Source organism: Papio anubis, chromosome 12, assembly GCF_008728515.1.
Source record: "Papio anubis isolate 15944 chromosome 12, Panubis1.0, whole genome shotgun sequence".
Classification (NCBI taxonomy): Eukaryota; Metazoa; Chordata; class Mammalia; order Primates; family Cercopithecidae; genus Papio; species Papio anubis.
The window spans coordinates 107982319-108004972 of NC_044987.1; the positions used below are offsets into that span (position 1 = coordinate 107982319).

A 22654-nucleotide genomic window follows, 5' to 3' on the forward strand; every position below is an offset into this window, starting at 1 on the left:
GTTTTGGATGCTCTCGATGGAATAGCTCACAAAACCCACCCCTCTTATAAGCAAAACCTCACCTGAAGTTTATCCTCTGGTAAAAGCTCAAGCAGTAGTCTTGCCATGGATACGGCAACTGCTGCCCCCTAGTGGTCTAAAGGGACAGGCCCGGGTGGGTGGGTGGGGGGTTGTGTGTGACGGGGACAGTTATGGGTACATGCATGGGGAAAGAAAGTCAGAGGACAGGTTGCCTCAAGTTGCTTTTTCCCTTTTTATTAAAAATAGACCCAAGCACTTTATGTATCATACAAAAGTTTCATTCGCTGGTGGCAGCCACGGGAAAGACTGGACCCGTAGCACTGATTTTCCACCTCCCCTCCAGGGGACTGGGTCCCAGGAGCAGTGACTGGGCCTCAGAGAAAGCCCATAAAGACTGCTTGTTCTGGAAGCAGCCGACTGGGGGTGGGGGCTGTTCCGCGTGCAGCTGTCCCTACCCCATCCAACGGCAAAAGTTAGATATTCGAAAGTGCCTCTTCAGTGCCAAGATAAACTAACAAGTGGAGTGAAATGGAAACCCTTTTGATTCTTTTACTATTTCCCAGGGCCTGGGATTTGAGTTTTCCCTGCACGTGAGTCCTTTTCCCTACAAATAGGGGTGGGAAACTTCATCCTCAGAGACTCTGGTCTGTTCTGCTGCCTGAGACCAAAATTTCACTCCAACCCAAGCTTTTTCTCATTTGCTATTCTGTGGTCCACGATCTACTAGCCCCGTGACCCAAGGTTTGTCCTCTGTTCACTCAAAAAGAGGTGGAGCAAAAACGGATTCCTCCCACAATCCTCTGCCTGAGTCTACGCCCTGCCATTGCCTCAACTTTCAGGAACTTGGGAACAGAAGGACCCACAACCAACCCTTTCCCCCAGTTCTGTCTCTCCCTGACTGCTGCCCACTCCTGAGCCTTAACACCCCTGGGGTACACCCAGACCCCTGTTCCAAAGGGTGCCTGGTAGTGGATATGGTGGAGGCAGGGGAGGGGTTGGTTGGAGCCAGGTTTCCCCCAGGGGTGGGGCAGTACTCATGCTGGTATAGACTGCTTGGCAGGGCCGTGGGGAGGGAGGGGCATGCGGAGGAAGGGCACAGCCTGCCTGAGCCCCTCAGTCCCAGCCGTTGTCCTTCACCATGTGTGACATTTCAATGATATATTTCCCTTCCTTGTACTTCTGGCTCGTCTCAAAAGCTTGTTCCTGGTGAAGGAGAAAGCAGTGATTGCAGGACAAAGCAGTTTCCTTCCAGGCCCCACTGCCACCTGTATGACCCCCACCCCAAGGCTCATCCACCTAGCCCAACCCAGTAACTAGTTCTTTCTTTCCTCTTTGGACCATGCAAGGACCCGATGTGGTCACTGGGGCTTGAAGGGCCGTGGGGACTTCCACTTTAGAGGGTGACCCTCTTCCTCAGGTACTTACATATTTCCAGCCCAGTGTGGTTTTGCAGCTCTCACAGAAAATATCAGCTACCGAGTGGAGCCCCGTGAGCAAGAGGCGCTGTTCAGCTGGCCCGCAACCCACGTTGACCCTGTCTCAGGAAACAGGAAGGACCCAGCACCCAGTGGGATTGCACTGTCAGTCCAGTCCCCAGACAGCCCAAGGGAACTTCCAACTGGAGAGAACTGGACCAGCCCCTGCCTTTGATAATTCACCCCTTTAAGACTAGAGCCTGGGCCTTCTTTTTCCAACGTTATGATTTCAATTCTCCCTGGGCTCCCCATGTGAGAACTTCAGACTGAGAACCCCTTTGCAAAAGGGGAGGCAAAGACTGAAGGCACAAGATCACCTTATGGATTCCCCCCTTTCTCCACAGGGAAATTACTCACTCACACATAAGCACAAGCACACGCACAAGGAAAGAGGTAGACTCACACGGAGTTAAACAGGTAGGCTCGGCCATGGCTCCCTTGGAAGGACTGTGGAGACATAGGACAGACAATGACTACCAAGCAGCCCTCAGCCCCACTGCCTGAATCCCCGCAGGGGTGTGTGGGAGAGAGGAAGAGCTTCGCTGCCTCACCCCTGGGTGATGTTCAGGCTAGCCTGGTGCGCGAGAAGAGGGGAATGGCAGGTCCCCGCTTCACGTACCTTGGAAATAAGCTCATCGTGTTTGGCCAGGTGTGCACGGCAGTGGACACAGCTGTAAGTGCGGTGGCAGCGGGGCAGGTAGCTGCGGAAAGTCTTGGTGGGGAGGCAGGCAGGGCCTGGACCGGGGTCACAGCTGGGCATGACGGGCTGGAGGACAATGCCCTGGCGGGCTGGAGGGGCTGGTGCCGTGCAGCCCCCGCAGAGACGGTCGCAGGTGAAGCAGCGGAGCAGGTTGGCTAGAGCCGTGTTTCAGGGCAGGAGAAGTGTTGGGGGGCTGCCCGGCGAGGGCCCCCCCAGACGAGAACCAGATAGAAATAGAAGTCACCTGGGAAGAGGGGAAAGGACATCAGGGGAGCCGTGACCTCAGGAGGGACCCTCCTGAGGGAATGGAGGAAAAGGGGCTCAGCTCACCCATACCTCTACTTCCCCCATCACCATCGATCCCCCCTCGGCATCCAGTTGCATTGTTGCCCTGTCCCCTGGATCCCCATCCTGCTCTGGCAAACCTGGCAGCCGATCCAGGCTTCTGTGTTTCTCCCTCCTGGGGCAGAAGCAGCCTCCACCATTTTCCACAGAGAGAAGCCCACAGGCACAGACGCTGCCATGGGAGCAACGTCATCTGCAAGTGCCCTCTCCTTGGTTTTCAGTTCTTCGTGAGGCTCTGCATCGCACAGGCATTGGTAGGCACTGTGTCTCCGGGGATCAGAGTCTTTTAAGAGTTGGGGATGCCTGAAGGTCTTTCTTTTACATGGCCTTTGTTTGCAATACAATTGATCCTTTATACATTTTGGCGGGGGAGGTGTAAGGTGAGGGGAGGAGGAGCATGCAGGCAGGTATACAAACCCTGATTCAGTTCTCTCCTGAGGTCAGGGTCCTGCGCTCTGGGACTCTTCACTAGAACTTTATAGTTGTTTCCAGCAGTACCGAAGCCCTCACATGTGGCCACCCATTCCCGCACCTTGGTTCACTCATTCTGGCCCAGAATAAGCACCTGCCTGTCTTCCCAGCCTCTGGGCCCCTTGGTCTTTCTCTTTCCTATTCTTTACTAACTGTTGCCTTAGCCCTTGGTTAAAGACTTAGGCAGAAAATACATTTTCTTCAGGCAATCTGACAGCTGGAGCCAGTGGGAAATGGGTAGCGTGTCAGAGGAGCCTGATTCCTGGGCTGGGCAGGGCTGTGTGGTAGGGTGAGAGCAACGGCCACAACGAACAGCAGAAGGAGGACTCTTATTTTTAACAGCTGTGCTTTGGGGCACAAGGCAGAAAATGTTTCTACCTTCTCCCAGGGGGCAGGGACAAACAGCAGTGACTGTGGGTGACTGAAGATGAAGTAATTGCTGGGTTCTGATTAGGAATAGAGGAAGATTGCCTTCTGCCCACGCGCCAGCTTCCGAGTGGCTGAAGGTGCTGGAGGAGAGGATAAGAAGGGAGGTGGCCCCTGTGGGCTCCGATAAGCAGGTGAGCTGCTGCTTTCTGCTTCATAGAGCTCCCAGCCCGCTGTGGGTGGTTAGCCTAAGTCTGGTTCAGAGATGCCAGCTGGGCACTCTGGCAATGCTAGAGCACTAAGCAGAGGCGAGGCAGTGTTGGCTGCGGTTAGCCAGGGCATACAGACTGTCCTCGTCCTGTCCTCCGCAGTGGCCACAAGCACCCAGCTGTTCCACTCTCTGAAGGCCGCCAGGCAGTCTCTCCACAAAACCTCCACAGAGACTATCTTCAGTTTCAGGTCCTCTCCTCCTGGCTGGGCCCCAGGAAAACACCTTGGGCTGAGTTCAGGGTGACATTGGGCTCCGGCTGCAGGAAACGGGCCCTCCTTGCCAAGAGACCACCTTTCAGTCTCTGCTTCACAGGTCTGCCTTCAACTTTGCCTGCGAGTTCCCCTCTGACATGCACTACCTTGAAACACCTTCAAGGGGCATGGGGAACGGGGCAGCTTGGGTCCCCAATCTTGGGCTCCTTCTCCAGCCTCCAGCCGTCACGCCTCCCTCCCTCTCCCCTAATTCCCAGTCAAGCCAAGGAGAGGCTGCAAGGAAGGCCAGAGAATCACAGAAAGGGGAGTAGGGGTCATTTTTTCACCCATCTCGGATCACAGGGAGAAGCAAGTTGGGCAAATGACTGGAGAAAAAACAAAGGCAAGCCGAGTGCTGGGGAGAGATGTTCCCCTCAAGTGAGATGGGGCTGGACCGTGGGAGGAAGGGGAGAGGGAGGGCTGGCGGGGGCAACTGACAGCTGACAACAGAGGCGCCGAGGCAGAGGCTGGAGGAACCAGGTGCGAATCTCGTGCTTCTTAAGGGGGAAAGAAAGGGAGGGGGACACCTGCTCACAATGGATTTTCTCATCTGCTCTGAGGTTTTGGCACCCCCCGGGCTGGTATTCTCAGTATGGTATGGTCCAAATAATTAGCAGCACTGCCAGCTCCCAGGGCAGGCTTTGGGGGTCTGCACCAGCAGCAAAACAATAAACAGTAATGCCTGATGCTACAGCCAAAGTTGCCGGGAAATAAGTGCGGGAATCGTCAGAGCTTGGAGAGGGATGGAAGAACCGAGAGAGAGGAGCGGAGGCAGCAGGGAGGGGGAAGGGAGGACAAAGGGTGGATGAATAATGCTTTTGCAAAGGGGAGAAAGCAACACGCAGCAGGAGGAGGAAATTTGCAAAGAGAAAAAAAATTCATTTGGAGAAGGGCTGCCCCCTCACCTTGAGGTCTGCTCCAGAGATCTCCGTCTATCTCTCTCTCTCTCTCTCAATCTCTCAATCTCTCTGCTCACTCTTCTCTCTTCTCTTTCCGCTCCTTCAATTGGGAAGGGGATGGGGGTGGGTGGGGGGAGGGTAGTTGGGGACTCAAGACTGGGGCTGCAAAGCTGGCCAGCTGCTGGGGGGGGCAGAGGTTGTCTCTCGTTCTGTACCTCGGTCTGTGGGTGAATGTGGCTGTGTGTTGTGGAACTGCATCATAACACTGTGAGTCATCCATCCCCCCACCCCCCCTCACCTCCCACGTCAGAGCAGGGCTGGGAGACACAGGAGGCGGGTCGGAAGGAAGGGAGGGGGCAGGCATCAAAGGACGGGGCTAGAGGAGTGGGGGCCGAGGGACGCGGTGGCGATGGTGGGCAAGGGGAGAGGCAAGTTGTTAAGGAGGAAGGCAGTGTGGCCAAGGAGATAGGAAGAACCTGGGGGAAGACAGGGCTGGGCAAAGATGCAGTGAGGGTGGCAGGGCTAGAGGAAAGGAGGTGGCAAGGCTGGTGAAGGAAGATATGGATGCAGAGTGAGGCAGCACACACACATTTAAGATGATACACTTTCCCATTTCAGCTTGGACACCAGCCCTGAAGCAGGGAAAAGACAGATGTACTAATTGTCATGGATGGCAAACCGTGCCCCAAAACTTGTACCAAGCCTTAAAGCCTCAGTTTAATACTCCTGAAGGAGTCATAGACCCAATATGACATTTTGCATGCAGAAACCTCTTAACAGCTACCTCCAAATTATGTGTGCTTCATGAATGGAGACACCTACATTATATGAAATTTTCTATTGGGCTGTAAACTTCCTGAGACAGGCCTTCTGGGAAATTCCTCTCTACATCCCAGGACCGCAATGCCTAGTACAGACCCATGCATTTAGATGTTTCCAAAATAGCAGTTGTTTCCGCGGCATTATGTTCTGCTGGCCTAGAGGTCTTAGTTCCAGAGGGAGGAACGCTGCCACCAAGAGACACAACGATGATTCCATTAAACTGGAAGTTAAGATTGCCACCTGTCCACTTTGGGTTCTTCTTACCTTTAAGTCAACTAGCTAAGAAGGGAGTTACAGTGTTGGCTGGGGTGACTGACCCAGACTATCAAGATGAAATCAGTCTACTGCTCCACAATGGAGGTAAGGAAGTATGCATGGAATACAGGAGATCCCATAGGGTGTCTCTTAATATTACCATGCCCTGTGATTAAGGTCAATGGGAAACTACAACAGCCCAATCCAGGCAGGATTACAAACAGCCCAGACCCTTCAGGAATCAAGGTTTGGATCACTCCACCAGGTTAAAAAAACATAATCTGCTGAGGTGCTAGCTGAAGGCAAACGGAATACAGAATGGGTAGTCAAAGTAGTCATCAATACGAGCTATGACCACGTGACCAGTTGCAGAAATGAAGACTGTAATTGTCATGAGTATTGCCTCCTCCTTTTGTTAGGAACATGTTTGTGCATATATACACTTGTACTAAGAAAATATTTTATTTCCTTTCTTTTGCCTTTATCATGTGACATAAGACTTACTGACTTGATATCAGCATTTAAGTGTTGTTACCTCTATGTAATAGCATTTGGGTTGGGGATTGATGTGTTTCCGGTTGTACGAAGGATAGCTGTATTATGTTAAGCGTAATTATGACCTTATTATTGTCTTTATTTGAAGATTATGTATGATTTCAGGAGACGTGTATGGGTTCAAGTTGACAACGGGTGGACTTGTGATGGTTACTATTGTCAACTTGATTGGATTGAAAGATGCAAAGAATTGTTCCTGGGTGTGTCTGTGAGGGTATTGCCAAAGGTGATTAACATTTGAGTCAATGGACTGGGAAAGGCAGACCCATCCTCAATCTGGGTGGGCACGATCTAATCAACTGAGCCAGAATAAAAGCAGATAGAAGAACGTGGAAAGACCAGACTGGTTTAGCCTCTGAGCCTACATCTTTCTCCCATGCTGGACACTTCTTGCCCTCGAACATCGAACTCCAAGGTCTTCAACTTTGGGATTCGGACTGGCTTCCTTGCTCCTCAGCTTGCAGACAGCCTACTGTGGGACCATACCTTGTGATCATGTGAGTCAATATTCTGTAATAACTCCGACTTATGTATACATCTATCCCATTAATTCTGTCCCTCTAGAGAACCCTGATTAACAGAGTGGTTGAGTTGCATCTTCAGACGTGAACCAAGTGTCTGGCTTTGGCTTCAAAGAGACTGAATTAGAATCTTAGCTGTGCCAATTACTCGGCAGGAGCCACTAGGCAAATTACTGATACTCTTTGTGCCTTAGTCTTACTCTTCTGCTAAATGAAGTTAATAATATTCCTGGCACATGATAGGCAGTAAACCCTAGTGTCATTTCAAAACAGCATTCTCGCCGGGCGCGGTGGCTCACGCCTGTAATCCCAGCACTTTGGGAGGCCAAGGCGGGCGGATCACAAGGTCAGGAGATCGAGACCATCCTGGCTAACACGGTGAAACCCGTCTCTACTAAAAATACAAAAAATTAGCCGGGCGTGGTGGTGCGTGCCTGTAGTCCCAGCTACTCGGAGGCTGAGGCAGGAGAATGGCGTGAACCCGGGAGGCGGAGCTTGCAGTGAGCTGAGATGGTGCCACTTCCCTCCAACCTGGGCGACAAAGCAAGACTCCGTCTCAAAAAAACAAAAACAAAACCAAAAACAAAACAGCATTCTCGCCAGGTACAGTAGTTCACGCCTGTAATCCCAGCACTTTGGGAGACTGAGGCAGGAGGATCACTAGGTCAGGAGATCGAGATCATCCTGGCCAACATGGTGAAACCCCTTCCCTAATAAAAATACAAAAATTAGCTGGACATGGCGGCACGTGTCTGTAATCCCAGCTATTCGAGAGCCTGAGGCAGGAGAACCGCTTGAACAGGAAGTTGGAGGTTGCAGTGAGTTGAGATCGCGCCGCTGTGCTCCAGCCAGCCTGGTGACAGCGAGACTCTGTTTCAAAAACAAAACAAAACAAAAACAAAAACAAACAAACAAAAAACCCCAGCATTCTTGGCTGGGTGCAGTGGCTCACATCTTGTAATCCCAGCACTTTGGAAGGCCGAGGCGGGCGAATCACCTGAAGTCAGGAGTTCGAGACCACAGAACATATCCCCTAAGACAAAAACCCTGATTTCTAACAGAAGCTAGCATTTAGCAAATGAAGTACGACAAAGATAGGGATGTCTAGAAAGCAGTGCTTGTGGGTGGTTTGTTTTTCTTCTCACACGTAAAGAGGGGAAAAAAAGTTAAGGCAGGGAAATATGGGTAGTGGGAGACATTGCTAGTTGAGCATGAAAATAAAAAGAAATTCTAAATATTTAATCAGGGAAGATTCTGGGGTTTAAAGTAAATTCTGAAAAGACAACGTGGGTGTCTTGAGGGATAGTACCAGAGATTTGGAATTGAGAGAAAAAGCTAGGTAAAGAAAGAATAGAGAAGTGCTCTTGTTTGGGCAACAGAAGAGAGGGGAAATAAAAGTAGAAAAAGAATTTGAAAAGCAATTGTTGAGGAGAACAATGAGAAGTGGGAAAAGGCAGATGGTTAGTTTTCAGGGCATGGATTGAAAGTTATTTTGTTTTGTTTGTTTTCTGAAATGGAAGCTCGCTCTGTTTCCCAGGCTGGAGTGCAATGGCGTGATTGCGAATCACTGCAACCTCCACCTCCTGGGTCCAAGTGATTCTCCCACCTCATCTTCCTGAGTAGCTGGGATTACAGGCACGCGCCACCATGCCTGGCTAATTTTTGTGTTTTTAGTAGAGACGGGATTTCGCCATATTGGTCATGCCGGTCTCAAACTCCTGACCTCAAGTGATCCACCCACCCTGGCCTCCTGAGGTGCTGGGATTACAGGCGTGAGCCACTGGGCCCAGCTCAGATGGAAAGTTTGGAAGCAGGCTGGGCACAGTGGCTCACGCCTGTAATCCCAGCACTTTGGGAGGCTGAGGCGGGTAGATCACCTTAGGTCAGGAGTTCAATACCATCGTGGCTAACATGACAAAACCCCTTCTCTACTAAAAGTACAAAAATTAGCTGGGCATGGTGGCGGATGCCTGTAATCTCAGCTCCTTGGGAGGGATGAGGCGGGAGAATTGCTTGAACCCGTGAGGTGCAGGCTGCAGTGAGCCGAGATCATGCCACTTCACTCCAGCCTGGGCAACAAGAGCGAAATTATGTCTCAGAAAGAGAGAAAGAGAGAAAGAGAGACAGAGAGACAGAGAGACAGAGAGACAGAGAGACAGAGAGGAAGGGAGGAAGGGAGGAAGGGAGAGAGAAAGAAAGTTTGGAAGCAAGAAAATGATCAAGGATCTAGCTGGAGAGGAGAATAAGAACATATGATGACAGTATTGTTTGGGGGTGGGGTGGAGATGGCAGGAGTGCTTGGTGAAAGATTCAAACTGAGAAAAGAGCTGGGTGCTGTGGCTCATGCCTGTAATCCCAACACTTTTGGAGACCGAGGTAGGTGGATCACCTGAGGTCAGGAGTTCGAGACCAGCCTGACCAACATGGTGAAACCCTGTCTCTACTAAAAATAGAAAAACTAGCCAGGTGCGGTGGTGGAAGCCTGTAATCTCAGCTACTTGGGAGGCTGAGGCAGGAGAACAGCTTGAATCCGGGAGATGGAGGTTGCAGTGAGCTGAGATTGCACCACTGCAATCCAGTCTGGGAGATAGAGTAAGACTCCATCTCAAAATAACAATTTAAAAAAAGGTGAGAGAAGAGAGTGTAGTCAAGCACAGATGCTTTAAATGTTGTGTCCTGACTCTTTCTGTATTTTAGAAGCAAAATGGAGAGCAGTCTAAAGGAAGGGAGGGGTTTTTTCCCCTAAGTTCAGCTTGAGATGGTTATACAATATCCAAATAAAAATGACTTTCAGGTAACTGGGAGAAACTGCCTCAAGGGAGACAGTAGAGGCGAAGAAACAGATCTGGGAGATAGATTGCATGGAAAAAGGCGAGGATAAGCCCACTCAGGGAGAAAATTTGCAAATGGAAGACTGGAACTGAATTTTTAAAGAAGAGAAGATTAGGGGACACCCAATAGTTAATTGAAAAACTAATGCATAGGCTGGGCACGGTGGCTCATGCCTGTATTCCCAGCACTTTGGGAGGCCAAGGCGGGCTGATCACTTGATGGTGAAAACCTCATCTCTAGTAAAAATACAAAAATTAGCTGGGCATAGTGACACGTGCCTGTAATCCAAGCTACTTGGGAGGCTGAGGCAGGAGAATCACCTGAACCCAGGAGGCAGAGGTTGCAATGAGCTGAAATTGCACAACTTCACTCTAGCCTGGGCAACAGAGCAAAACTCCATCTCAAAAAAAAAAAAAAAGAAAAAAGAAAAAAGCTAAGGCATACATGTTGAATGAATGAAATAATTAAAGCAAACCATCAAAGAAAACTCAGAAGTGACAAGTGAGGATGGCACTGCTTGGGGAGTGCTGCTAAGTAGGACCAGCAGGAGAAAATCTTTCTGGCGAACCAACCAGAAAATCTTCCCAGTCTCCTCAATATGAATTAACTACGTGAGCAGGACTGAAAAAAGTACTCACGTGTAAAGTGAAGATGACAATTACAGTACCTACTGCATAGGATTCTGGTGATGATTAAATGAATTTACACCTGAAAAGTCCATAGACCAGTATCTGGCATATAAAAGTATATAAATATGTTTGTTTTTTTGAGACAGAGCCTCGCTCTGTTGCCTAGGCTGGTGTGCAGTGACTTGATCTCGGTTCACTGCAACCTCTGCCTCCCGGGTTCAAGCGATTCTCCTGCCTCAGCCTCCCCAGTAGCTGGGATTACAGGCGCCTGCCACCACGCCTAGCTAATTTTTCTATTTTTAGTAGAGATGGGGTTTCACCATGTTGGTCAGACTGGTCTCGAGCTCCTGACCTCAGGTGATCTGCCCGTCTCGGCCTCCCAAAGTGCTGGGATTGCAAGCGTGAGCCACCGCGCCCAGCTTAAATGTTTACTATTATCATAACTGGACTCAGTTATGTTAATGTTTGGGCAAATCCCTGCACCTATCTTAGTCTCCTCCCCCATCTGAAATTGGATATAATAAAGCTGACTTTACAGGGCGGCTGTGAAAGAAGATGCCTGAAAGGGATCTGAAAAATGTTAAGTATTGCACGAATGAATGGTATTATAGTCCCTTCCCCCCAGCCTATAATAAAAACGTAAAAGCTGACATCAGATTTTTCTGTATTACAGACATTGTACTTAGTACTTTACAGGCACATTCCTGCAATCGTCAAAACAACTTTAGGTTGGGCACTGTTATTATCCCCACTTTGCAGACAAAAAACGATGTCATGCTTGAGCCCAGGAGGTCGAGGCTGCAGTGAGCCATGTTCGCGGCACTGTACTCCAGCCTGGGCGAGAGAGTGAGACGCTGTCTCAAAAATAAAAAGAAAAACAAACAAACAAGCAAAAAAGGATCTCAGAGAGATGAAGCCTGTGATTTGCTCAAAGTCACACAGTGATGTAAGCAGTATAGCAAATAATGTAAGATTCCAAAGCCCAAGTTAGTAAAAAGAGGATTATAGACGTGGTGGAACCTGTTGGCTGAGGGGCAAATGACTGACCTGTAACTGTCAGAGATTTATGGAGGGAAATGAGTGGCCAACAAAAATCCTCGTTTAGTGGGAGAGAGGTTGTTGGGTAATGACTGACTTGTAGCTGGAAGAAATCATCGGATTTTTATTCTTTTATTAAAGAAAAAAATTTTGAAATGCCTTCCATGTGCCAAGCACTGTGTAAGGTGGGAGACAACTACTCGGTGCAACCTCTGTCGGGCTGCTTTCCTCCGCTTTCCCTACCCCTAGGTTTCCCCCTGCCCAAACAGGATTTTGTGCTTCGTGGCTTGTCCAGGCAAGCAGGCCGTCGCGGGACCTAGACCTAGACAGTAAGTCCCCCTCTCTTCCGGGCCTCCCTTCTCTTTCCTGCGCTGCAGGGGAGCAGGAAATCTGGGGCGAGATTCCCGCCGCGGACGCGGACTGCCGAAGCCAGGTCCCTCGACCTGTCGCTGCCCAGCGCGGGGGCTCAACCGCCACGCCTCCTCACCCCTCCCTCCGGCCTCACGAATAATGACGGCCGCCGCCCCTCCCACCCTTGGCGTCAAGTTCAAAACAATCCTTTGACTACAACTCCCAGAAGGCCGAGCGGCTTAGCGAGTGCACCCGCTCTCGGCTGTTCCGGCAAACTACACGTCCCAAAGGGCAGCGTGCGACCGCGTGTCCTTTCATAGCGCAAGTGCGGAACTGCGTTTGTTTCCGGCGTGTGTCTGGGCAAGAACCGCTTGTAGTTTGGTTTAAGTTCTGCACTGGAGGACCTTCTGGGTTTACCTGTTGGGCTCCTGGCTGCGCAGGTGAGTTAAAAAAGGGCAGGAACGCAACTGTCTCCTCCTTGTGGTCCGGGGAGATTTTGGTGTCTGGGGAGGTTGGGACAAATGCTGAACCTAGAGCTGCAGTCCAGGATCAGAAACAATTCATATCGTTTCCTTGTCGTTTTCTAGTTTACGAAGTGCTTTTTTTTCCTCCCACAATTCCTATAAACACTAAGAACAACACTGTATTTGAGGAAGTGTAAGTGCTTTCCAGTCGACAGCTTCAAAGGTTCAGAGAAGTTAAGTGATTGTCTAAAGACACTACTAGTAGTTACAGAGCCGAGGCTTATGCTGTTTTCTGAGTTCAAACCCGGTGTTCTTTGCTTTGCATCCGTATTGCAGACGCCCTTTCCTGTTGACTAAGATGATTGGGGTCTGGGCATCTGTTACCTTCTCAAGTCTGGAGTTTACCAATAGAGTGATGGAGGGTCATATAATTAAATCTTCTGTCCATCTGTAGGTATGGTTTTTCTCTGATGTCTGAGACATTAATTCACGCAATGTATTGAGGTGTCTACAGTCTGTCAAGCTCTATTCTAAGTAGTATACAGTAGCAAACAAAAATGCCCAAGTCTTACATTTTGGGATGGGAAGGCGGGGAAAACATAATATATAGTGAGACAGATGGTGATAAGAAATATGGAGAGAATTAAAGCAAGGTAAGGGGAAACATTCATTGTATGTTTTTGTTTTGTTTTGTTTTGTTTTGAGACAGAACCTAGCTCTGTCGCCCAGGCGGGAGTACAGTGGTGTGATCTCGCCTCACTGCAACCCTGCAACCTCCACCTCCCAGGTTCAAGTGATTCTCCTGACTCAGTCTCCTGAGTAGCTTGGACAACAGGCACTCACCACCATGCCTGGCTAATTTTAGTATTTTTTAGTAAAGACGAGATTTCACCATGTTGGCCAAGTGGGTCTTGAACTCGTGACCTCAGGTGATCTGCCCGCCTTGGCCTCCCAAAGTGCTAGGATTACTGGCGTGAGCCACCAGGCCTGGCCAATTTTTGCATTTTTTGTGGAGATGGGGTTTCACCATGTTGCCCAGGCTGGTCTTGTATTCTTGAGCTCAGGGGATCTGCCCAACTCAGTGCCCCAAAGTGCTGGGATTACAGGCCTAAGCCACTGTGCCTGGCCCATTGGATGATTTCTTTTCTTTTCTTTTCTTTTTTTGAGATGGAGTCTTGCTCTGTTGCCCAGGCTGGCGTGCAGTGGTGCAATCTCGGCTTTCTGCAACCTCTGCCACCTGGGTTCAAGTGATTCTCCTGCCTTGGCATCCCAAAGAGCTAGGATTACAGGCACCCACCACCATGCTCGGCGAATTTTTTTTTTTTTTTTGTATGTTTAGTAGAGACGGGGTTCACCATGTTGGCCAGGCTAGTCTTAAACTCCCGACCTCAAGTGGTCCAGCCACCTCAGCTTCCCAAAGTGCTGGGATTACAGGCATGAGCCACCACACCTGGCCCCATTGGATGTTTTTGTAACAGAGGACTGACTTACAATTGGGTCTGATATTTAATTTGTGTTCTAGGAGCAGCAGCTACACAGAAGAGATGGGAGAAGAGGCTAATGATGACAAGAAGCCAACCACTAAATTTGAACTAGAGCGAGAAACAGAACTTCGCTTTGAGGTGGAGGCATCTCAGTCAGTTCAGTTGGAGTTGTTGACTGGCATGGCAGAGATCTTTGGCACAGAGCTGACCCGAAACAAGAAATTCACCTTTGATGCTGGTGCCAAGGTGGCTGTTTTCACTTGGCATGGCTGTTCTGTGCAACTGAGCGGCCGCACTGAGGTGGCTTATGTCTCCAAGGACACTCCTATGTTGCTTTACCTCAACACTCACACAGCCTTGGAACAGATGCGGAGGCAAGCGGAAAAGGAAGAAGAGCGAGGTCCCCGTGTGATGGTAGTGGGCCCCACTGATGTGGGCAAGTCTACAGTGTGTCGCCTTCTGCTCAACTATGCAGTGCGTTTGGGCCGCCGTCCCACTTATGTGGAGCTGGATGTGGGCCAGGGTTCTGTGTCCATCCCTGGTACCATGGGGGCCCTCTACATTGAGCGGCCTGCAGACGTGGAAGAGGGTTTCTCTATCCAGGCCCCTCTGGTGTATCATTTTGGTTCCACCACTCCTGGCACCAACATCAAGCTTTATAATAAGGTCAGAGCCAGAGAAAGGTGAAGTGGAGGGAAGGGTTGCTATCAGGGTAGGAAACTGGGGAAGTTTACTAGTTTACACTGCATTTTCTCAGCTGGTATTTCTGCTGCATTACTTCAGAAAAGGCAGTTCCAAATATAAGTCAGTCTCAGATTGTTAAACATTTCTGTGGATCTATTCTTAGTAATTTGTTAGATTTTTACTTACGGCGTAATACAGGAGGTAGAAGCAGCAGCATAAAAATTAAATCCATGTTATGTTGTCAAAACTACAGCCATTAAAAGTGTCAGTTTTTCAGGCTGGGTGCAGTGGCTCATGCCTGTAATCCCACAACCTGGGAGGCTGAGGCAGGTGGATCACCTGAGGTCAGGAGTTGGAGAGCAGCCTGGCCAACATGGTGAAACCGAAACCTCGTCTCTACTGAAAATACAAAAATTAGCCGGGCGTGGTGGCCAGTGCCTGTAATCCCAGCTGTTCGGGAGGCTGAGGCAGGAGAATCACTGGAACCCAGGAGGTGGAGGTTGCAGTGAGCTGAGATCGCACCACTGCACTCCAGCCTGGGCAACAGAGTGAGACTCCATTTAAAAAAAAAAAAAAGTCGGCCGGGCGCGGTGGCTCAAGCCTGTAATCCCAGCACTTTGGGAGGCCGAGACGGGTGGATCACGAGGTCAGGAGATCGAGACCATCCTGGCTAACACAGTGAAACCCCGTCTCTATTAAGAAATACAAAAACCTAGCCGGGCGAGGTGGCGGGCGCCTGTAGTCCCAGCTACTCGGGAGGCTGAGGCCGGAGAATGGCGTGAACCCGGGAGGCGGAGCTTGCAGTGAGCTGAGATCCGGCCACTGCACTCTAGCCTGGGCGGCAGAGCGAGACTCCGTCTCAAAAAAAAAAAAAAAAAGTCATTTTTCTTATATCTAAAAGCACTTATTCTAAAGAGGAACAAAGTAGCCATGGGTTTGTCTGGGTGTTTTTGTTCTTACCCGGATCCTCTCTTTTGCAGATTACATCTCGTTTAGCAGATGTGTTCAACCAAAGGTGTGAGGTGAACCGAAGGGCATCTGTGAGTGGCTGTGTCATTAACACCTGTGGCTGGGTCAAGGGCTCTGGTTACCAGGCTCTGGTGCATGCAGCCTCAGCTTTTGAGGTGGATGTCGTTGTGGTTCTGGATCAAGAACGACTGTACAACGAACTGAAACGGGACCTCCCCCACTTTGTACGCACCGTGCTGCTCCCTAAATCTGGGGGTGTGGTGGAGCGCTCCAAGGACTTCCGGCGGGAATGTAGGGATGAGCGTATCCGTGAGTATTTTTATGGATTCCGAGGCTGTTTCTATCCCCATGCCTTCAATGTCAAATTTTCAGATGTGAAAATATACAAAGTTGGGGCACCCACCATCCCAGACTCCTGTTTACCTTTGGGCATGTCTCAAGAGGATAATCAGCTCAAGCTAGTACCCGTCACTCCTGGGCGAGATATGGTGCACCACCTACTGAGTGTTAGCACTGCCGAGGGCACAGAGGAGAACCTGTCTGAGACGAGCGTAGCTGGCTTCATTGTGGTGACCAGTGTGGACCTGGAGCATCAGGTGTTTACTGTTCTGTCTCCAGCCCCCCGCCCACTGCCTAAGAACTTCCTTCTCATCATGGACATCCGGTTCATGGATCTGAAGTAGAGATCAGCAGGAAGCCTTGCTGCCTGGGACATAGAGATCTTCTGGCCACCCTTAGAGGCAGATGGGCTGAGATAAGAGACTCTGTTGGGGCCACCTGACCAGTAAACTGTGGACTAGTAGAAGTTCATATTCTACCTCTAAAAACAGGTAGTGGTAACCTGACTCTTCTAATCTGGAACCAAAAGGAAAACCATGAGACTCTAATTGGTTGCTTAGACTACCTAAGATGCCACTTTGAATTCTCTAAGACCCTGGAGAATTGCATTTCTTTCACTGTGCTAGTTTGTGGTTTTTAAAAATCAATGCTTTATATTCCATATAGGGTTCTTACCCATTTATCTAGGATGAAAGTGTGAATTAGAGGGACTCTTTCCAATAAAGTTCAAACTTAAAAATCATTTTAATAAATATTTTTGCCATGTCATAGAAGTTGGTATAATTTATTTTTTTTTCCTCTAAGTGTTATAGAAACATCATTGGAATGATTTATTGCTAAAATGCTTAGAGGAGGGGAAAAGCAAGAAACCTACCTGTGAGTCAAGTGAGTTTTTTTTTTTTTGTGACAGAGTCTCGCACTGTCACCTGGGCTGGAGTGCAGTGGCGCGATCTTGGCTCACAAACTCTGCCTCTTGGGTTCTAGCAATTCTCCTGTCTCAGCCTCCCAAGTAGCTGGGGTTACAGGTGCCTGCTACCACGCCCAGCTAATTTTTTGTATATTTTTTAGTAGAGACAGGGTTTCACTATGTTGGCCAGGCTGGTCTTAAACTCCTGACCTCATGATCTGCCCATCTCGGCCTCCCAAAGTGCTGGGATTACAGGTGTGAGACTCTCTGCTTGCTCTGCTGCCCAGGCTGGAGTGCAGTGGCGCAGTGTCGGCTCACTGCAAGCTTCACCTTCCGGGTTCACGCAATTCTCCTGCCTCAGCCTCCTGAGTAGCTGGGACCACAAGCATCCGCCACCGTGCCCAGCTAATTTTTTTGTTTTGTTTTGTATTTTTAGTAGAGACGGGGTTTCACCATGTTAGCCAGGATGGTCTGGATCTCCTGACCTCGTGATCCGCCCACCTCGACCCCCCAAAGCGCTGGGATTACAGGCGTGAGCCACCGCACCTGGCCCTGGCTGTGAGTTCTTATGATAGTTCCCCTTTCCTTTGCGCTTAGGTAAATAGATGGTAAATCTGCTGTCAGTGCTGGATTTACTGTGGGGAGTTAGAGGCTGGTGATAACCTTGGAATGAGATTTCATCATATCTAATCATTTTCCAGAGATAGCTCATTTTCCTTCTAGTACAGCTATCCTTCTTGTCTATTTGATTGGAACTAGGCCCTAAGTCAAAGTATAACTTGAGCTTTCAGGTGGTAAGAAGCTGGGAAAGCCCATTCTTTTCGATCTCTTGCAAATGATTGTTTGGTGTCCCTGGTTTGGACTTGGATTACTTAAGTATCTGATGCCATTCATCCATTCCTTCTTTCCATAAATGTTTACTGAGGACCTACTGTTTGTCAGGAGCCATTCTAGATGGGGAACAAGATAGACAAAAGTTTTATGGAGCTTACATTATAGAATAAACACATTTAAAAAGGCAAGTGCTATGCAGAGACTTAAATTTGGGGGATATGAGACAGAGTGACTAGAGGCTACTTTCGACTGGGTGGTCAGGAAAGGCCCTTCCTGAGCATACATTTTGGACTAAGACTCGAATGGCTGTGTGAAGTCTGGGGCAAAACCTTCCTGGTGAAAAAAAAAACCTGCAAAACCCTAATAAAGGAACAAGCTTGGTGAGCTTGGTGAAGAGAAAAACCAGTGTGGTTGAAGCGTGGAACCAAGAGAGACTGTACAAGATGAAGCTGGAGGGGGCAGCAAAGACCAGATAATGTAGGGCTTTTGTAAACCGGGGTGAAGAATGGATTTTTTGGCCCAGGTGCTCTGGGTGGTGGCCACGCCTTTAACCCCAGCCACTCGGGAGGCTGAGAATTCCTTGAATCCGAGAGGTGGAGGTTGCAGTAAGCTGAGATTGCATCATTGCATTCCAGCCTGGGTGACAGAACGACACTCTGTCTCAAAAAGAACAGGGATTTTTTTTTTTTTTTCTTTTTAGGAGATAGGGATCTCAGCCAGGCGTGGGGGCTCATGCCTGCAATCCCAGCACTTTGGGAGGCTGAGGTGGGTAGATCACTTGAGGTCAGGAGTTCGAGACCAGCCTGACCAACATGGTGGAACCCTGTCTCTACTAAAAATACAAAAAAAAAAAAAAAGCAAAAAATTAGCCTAGCGTGGTGGCATATGCCTGTAATCCGAGCTACTTGGGAGGCTAAGGCAGGAGAATCACTTGAACCTGGAAGGCGGAGGTTGCTGTGAGCCAAGATCACGCCACGGCACTCCAGCCTAGGCAGCAAGAGCGAAACTCCATCTCCAAAAGAAAAAAAAAGAGAGATGGGGGGTCTCACTATGTTGCCCAAGCTGGCTTTGAACTTCTGGGCTTAAGTGATCCGCCCATCTTAATCTCCTGAGTAGCTGGCACTACAGGCTCATGCCACAGTGCCTGGTTTAAGAATGGATTTTACTGTTAAGAGCAATGGGAACCAGTGGGGAGGGGTAGTTAAGTAGAGTAATTATTTGATCTCTTTTTTTTTTTGGAGCGGGGAGACGGAGTTTCACTCTTGTTGCCCAGGCTGGAGTGCAATGGTGCAGTCTGGCTCACCGCAACCTCCGCCTCCCAGGTTCAAGCGAATCTCCTGCCTCAGCCTCCCGAGTAACTGGGATTACAGGCATACGCTACCATGCCCAGCTAATTTTGCATTTTCAGTAGAGATGGGGTTTCTCCGTGTTGGTCAGGCTTGTCTCGAACTCCCGACCTCGGGTGACCCACCCGTCTTGGCCTCCCAAAGTGCTGGGATTACAGGCGTGAGTCAGCGCGCCTGGCTGATCTCCTCCTTCCCATGCCTCTTTCTTTCCTTCCTTCCTTCTCGCTCTCTTTCTTTTTCTTTCCTTTCCTTTCTCCCTCCTTCCTGCTTTTTTCTTTCTCTTTTTCTTCTCTTTCCTTCTTTTCTCTTTCTTATCATTCCTTCCCCTTCCTTCCTATTCCTTCCTTTCCTTCCCTCCCTTCCCCTCCTGTCTCCTCCCCTTCCCTCCCCCACCTTCCTTCTCTCCTTCTAAGTTTTGCTATGTCACCCAGGCTGGAGTGCAATGGCATGACCTCGGTGCACTGCAACCTCTGCCTCCCGAGTTCAAGTTATCCTCCTGCCTCAGCCTCCTGAGTAGCTGAGTAGCATGTGCCACCATGCTTGGCGAATTTTTGTATTTTTAATAGAGATGGGGTTTCGCCATGTTGGCCAGGCTGGTCTCGACCTCCTGACCTCAAGTGATCCATCCACCTCGGCCTCCCAAAGTGCTGGGATTAGCCTGGCTGATTACTTTAAATTTTGAAAAGATCACTGCTTTGCAGAGAGTGGGTTATAGGGCAAGTGTAGAAGCAAGGACAGGAATTAGGAGAGTTTTGTAAGAGTGTAAATGTGAGAACTGGTGGGGGATAAAATACTAGGGCAGTACAGGTAGAGCTGGTGAGAGGATATTCTGAAGGTAGGATTTCCTAATGGAGTGGTGAGGAAAACGATGGAATCAAGGATGCATCCTAGATTTTTTTTAACAAGAGACACTAGGTTAGACATGAGATTGGGGAAACTCAGGGAGTTGTCCCCTGAGGGACAAGGGAAACTTAGGGAGGGGGGAAGAAAATGTCAAGTTTTTTGGCAGTGTTAAATTTGAGCTATTAATTGTTCATGGGACGCGGAGGTTGCAGTGAGCTGAGATCGTGCCACTGCACTCCAGCCTGGGTGACAGAGCGAGACCCCATCCCCCCCTCCCCCACCCAAAAAAATGCAGGAGCGAAGGGGGTAGGATCCACAGCACAAAGGTAAGAACTACTCTTTAACACATAGACATTTCACAACGACAGGAAGAAGGATAGCAGTATTTAAACACAAAGAAGTTGACCAGGAGCACTGACTCACACCTGTAATCCCAGCACTTTGGGAGGTTGAGGCAGGCAGATCACTTGAGCTCAGCAGCTGGAGACTACCCTGGCCAACATGGTGAAACCCCATCTTTACTAAAAACACAAAAATTGGGAAATGCGTGTTCTAGCTTTCTGTGTGCTTAGGTGCCCAAGCTACTGAGGGTCTAAGTCTGGGCAGCCAGAGTGTGGTTAGCAAGATGAACAAAGATGCACAGATGAGAGGAGCGATTAACCAAAAGTTGATAGAAACTGGAGAAAGAGAACGCTTCAAAGAGTTGCTGAGAGCTAAATTAATTGAATGAGGCTGGAAGGATCAGTTGAAGGCACACTGTAAAGAGGTCATTAAAGAACAAGGACTAGAACACGTTACTGTTGATGACTTGGTGGCTGAAATCACTCCAAAAGGCAGAACCCTGGTACCTGACAGTGTAAAGAAGGAGCTAGCAAGAATAAGAACATTCCTTGCTCAGCATGCCAGCCATTAAGATTGAATTAGATTGTGTTGTTCTGTGGTTTTATTTCTGAAAGTAAAACTTGCCATAAATTAGAAGAGTTTCTCCAAATAAAATCTTTTTTTGTATGATGGTATAGTTTTCACTGATGATGTAGACATTGTATTGATTTTTTCCCCTAAATGTGTTATTTTAATAAATAGTTCACGAATTAAAAATAAATAAATAAAAATTAGCTGGGTGGGGTGGCATGTGCCTGTAGTCCCAGCTACTCTGGAGGCTGAGGCATGAGAATCACTTGAGCCTGGGAGATGGAGGTTGCAGTGATCCTAGATCACACCACTGTACTCCAGCCTGGGTGACAGGAGTGAAACCCTGTCTTAACAAAAACAAGCAAACAAACATACATAAAGAGGTTGTTGGTTTATTTGGTGCTAAAAGGCAGGGCATTCCTCTCTGATTGCTTCTAAACCCCAGGGCAGCATTTTGTCCTTATTTGCATGTTTATTTACTAGTGAGTTGAACTAAAAATGACCCAGTGGTTTGCCATCTATAGGCATGAGAAAATGCAACTGAAGACAATTTGGAAAAGTGTATTAAGCTACGCTAGAAAAACTGTAAAGGGCCGGGTGCAGTGGCTTATGCCTGTAATCTCAGCACTTTGGGAGGCTGAGGTAGGAGGATCACTTGAGTCTAGGAGTTCGAGACCAGCCTGGGCAATATTTAGTGAGACCTCATCTATACAAAAATCTTAAAAAATTAGCCAAGCCTGGTGGCACAGCTACTCAGGAAGCTGAGGTGGGAGGATTGCTTGAGAATGGAAGGGGGAGGTTGTAGTCAGCTGAGATAGCTCCACTGCACTCCAGCTGGGTGACAGAGCCAGACCCTGTCTCAGAAAAACAAAAACCTATAAGGTATTAATCGATAAACATATTAAAGTAATTTGAAGTTTGAGTGGTCTGGATATCCCACTGTTTTAGCCTAGATTTTACTCTGGATACTTTTCAGAAGTAGCTGGCACTTTCAACTTTACGTTCTATTAAACGTTCTTTCCAAGAAATACCTTGAGTGATCCCAAGGAAAACTGGACAAGTGGAATCTCGGTCTTTCAACTTTGGGATGGTGATTATACCTCTGTTAGTGCTCATCCACCTAAGAAAGCTTGCCAATCCAAGCTAGTATCCCAGGGGAGTTGAGTTCAGTTGGATGGTGGAAGACTGATTTTTTTTTTTTTTTCCATTTAGCACTGTCTAGCCAAGAGACACCACTATTTACAAGTTCTTAGAGAGCTGAAAGTAAAAATGCCTAATTTGTGAAGTGGAGGAAATCAGGAAGTCTAAAAATCCAAGAAAAATATGCAACAGAAAAATGAAAGCTGACTTAAAGAAACATGGCTTACCGGTAGAAAATACCAATATCAGGTTAGGCACCCGGGCTCACGCTTGTAATCCCAACACTTTGGGGGCCAAGGTGGGAGGATCATTTGAGGTCAGGAGTTCTGGACCAGCCTGGCCAACATGGTGAAACCCCATCTCTACTAAAAATAGAAAAATTAGCCGGGTGTGGTGGCGCATACCTGTGATCCCAGCTACTCAGGAGGCTGAGGCATGAGAATTGCTTGAACCAGGGAGGAGGAGGTTGCCATGAGCTGAGATCGTGCCACTGCACTCCAGCCTGGGTGACGGTGTGAGACTCCCTCTCAAAAAATCAAAAATGAAATACCAATATTGTATCTTCAATAATGCCTTAAATTTACCTTTCATATGATCTGAAGAGGTTTTTGTTTTGTTTTAAGACGGAGTCTTGCTGTGTCCCAGGCTGGAGTGAAGTTGTCTGATCTCGGTTCACTGCAACCTCTGCCTCCTGGGTTCAAGCAATTCTCCTGCCTCAGCCTACCGAGTAGCTAGGATTACAGGCGCCCCCCACCATGCCCGACTAATTTTTGTATTTTTAGTAGAGACGGAGTTTCACTATGTTGGCCAGGGTGGTCTCGAACTCCTGACCTCGTGATCCGCCCGCCTTGGCCTCCCAAAGTGCTGGGATTACAGGCGTGAACCACCACGCCAGGCCAGGTCTAAAGAGTTTTAAAAATACAAAGTCGT

At 48.7% G+C, this 22654-nt stretch overlaps 2 protein-coding genes and 1 pseudogene across 5 annotated transcripts; 2 read left to right on the forward strand and 1 right to left on the reverse strand.

Moving 5' to 3' along the window:
• Positions 1-234: 234 nt before the first annotated feature.
• YPEL4 (yippee like 4) lies at positions 235-5061 on the reverse strand. Of its 2 annotated transcripts, none has more exons than XM_003909848.5 (5): positions 4806-5061; positions 2116-2440; positions 1900-1943; positions 1447-1555; positions 235-1224 (listed from the first exon to the last, which is right to left on the reverse strand). In XM_003909848.5, exons 2-5 carry the CDS (start codon positions 2254-2256, stop codon positions 1135-1137), a joined length of 384 nt encoding a protein of 127 aa, XP_003909897.1. In that variant the 5' UTR covers positions 2257-2440; positions 4806-5061; the 3' UTR covers positions 235-1134. The 2 variants fall into 2 exon arrangements, with proteins under 2 accessions (XP_003909897.1, XP_009184292.1); XM_009186028.4 differs by having other exon boundaries at positions 2622-5058.
• Positions 5062-11308: 6247 nt separating this feature from the next.
• On the forward strand, positions 11309-16512 carry CLP1 (cleavage factor polyribonucleotide kinase subunit 1). Of its 3 annotated transcripts, none has more exons than XM_009186026.4 (3): positions 11309-11780; positions 13789-14416; positions 15415-16086. In XM_009186026.4, exons 2-3 carry the CDS (start codon positions 13811-13813, stop codon positions 16084-16086), a joined length of 1278 nt encoding a protein of 425 aa, XP_009184290.1. In that variant the 5' UTR covers positions 11309-11780; positions 13789-13810. The 3 variants fall into 3 exon arrangements, with proteins under 3 accessions (XP_009184290.1, XP_003909896.1, XP_009184291.1); XM_003909847.5 differs by having other exon boundaries at positions 11323-12242; positions 15415-16512; XM_009186027.4 differs by lacking the exon at positions 11309-11780 and adding an exon at positions 12295-12720.
• A 2909-nt stretch (positions 16513-19421) lies between these two features.
• On the forward strand, positions 19422-20697 carry LOC101019464 (annotated as a pseudogene).
• The last annotated feature ends 1957 nt before the right edge of the window (positions 20698-22654 follow it).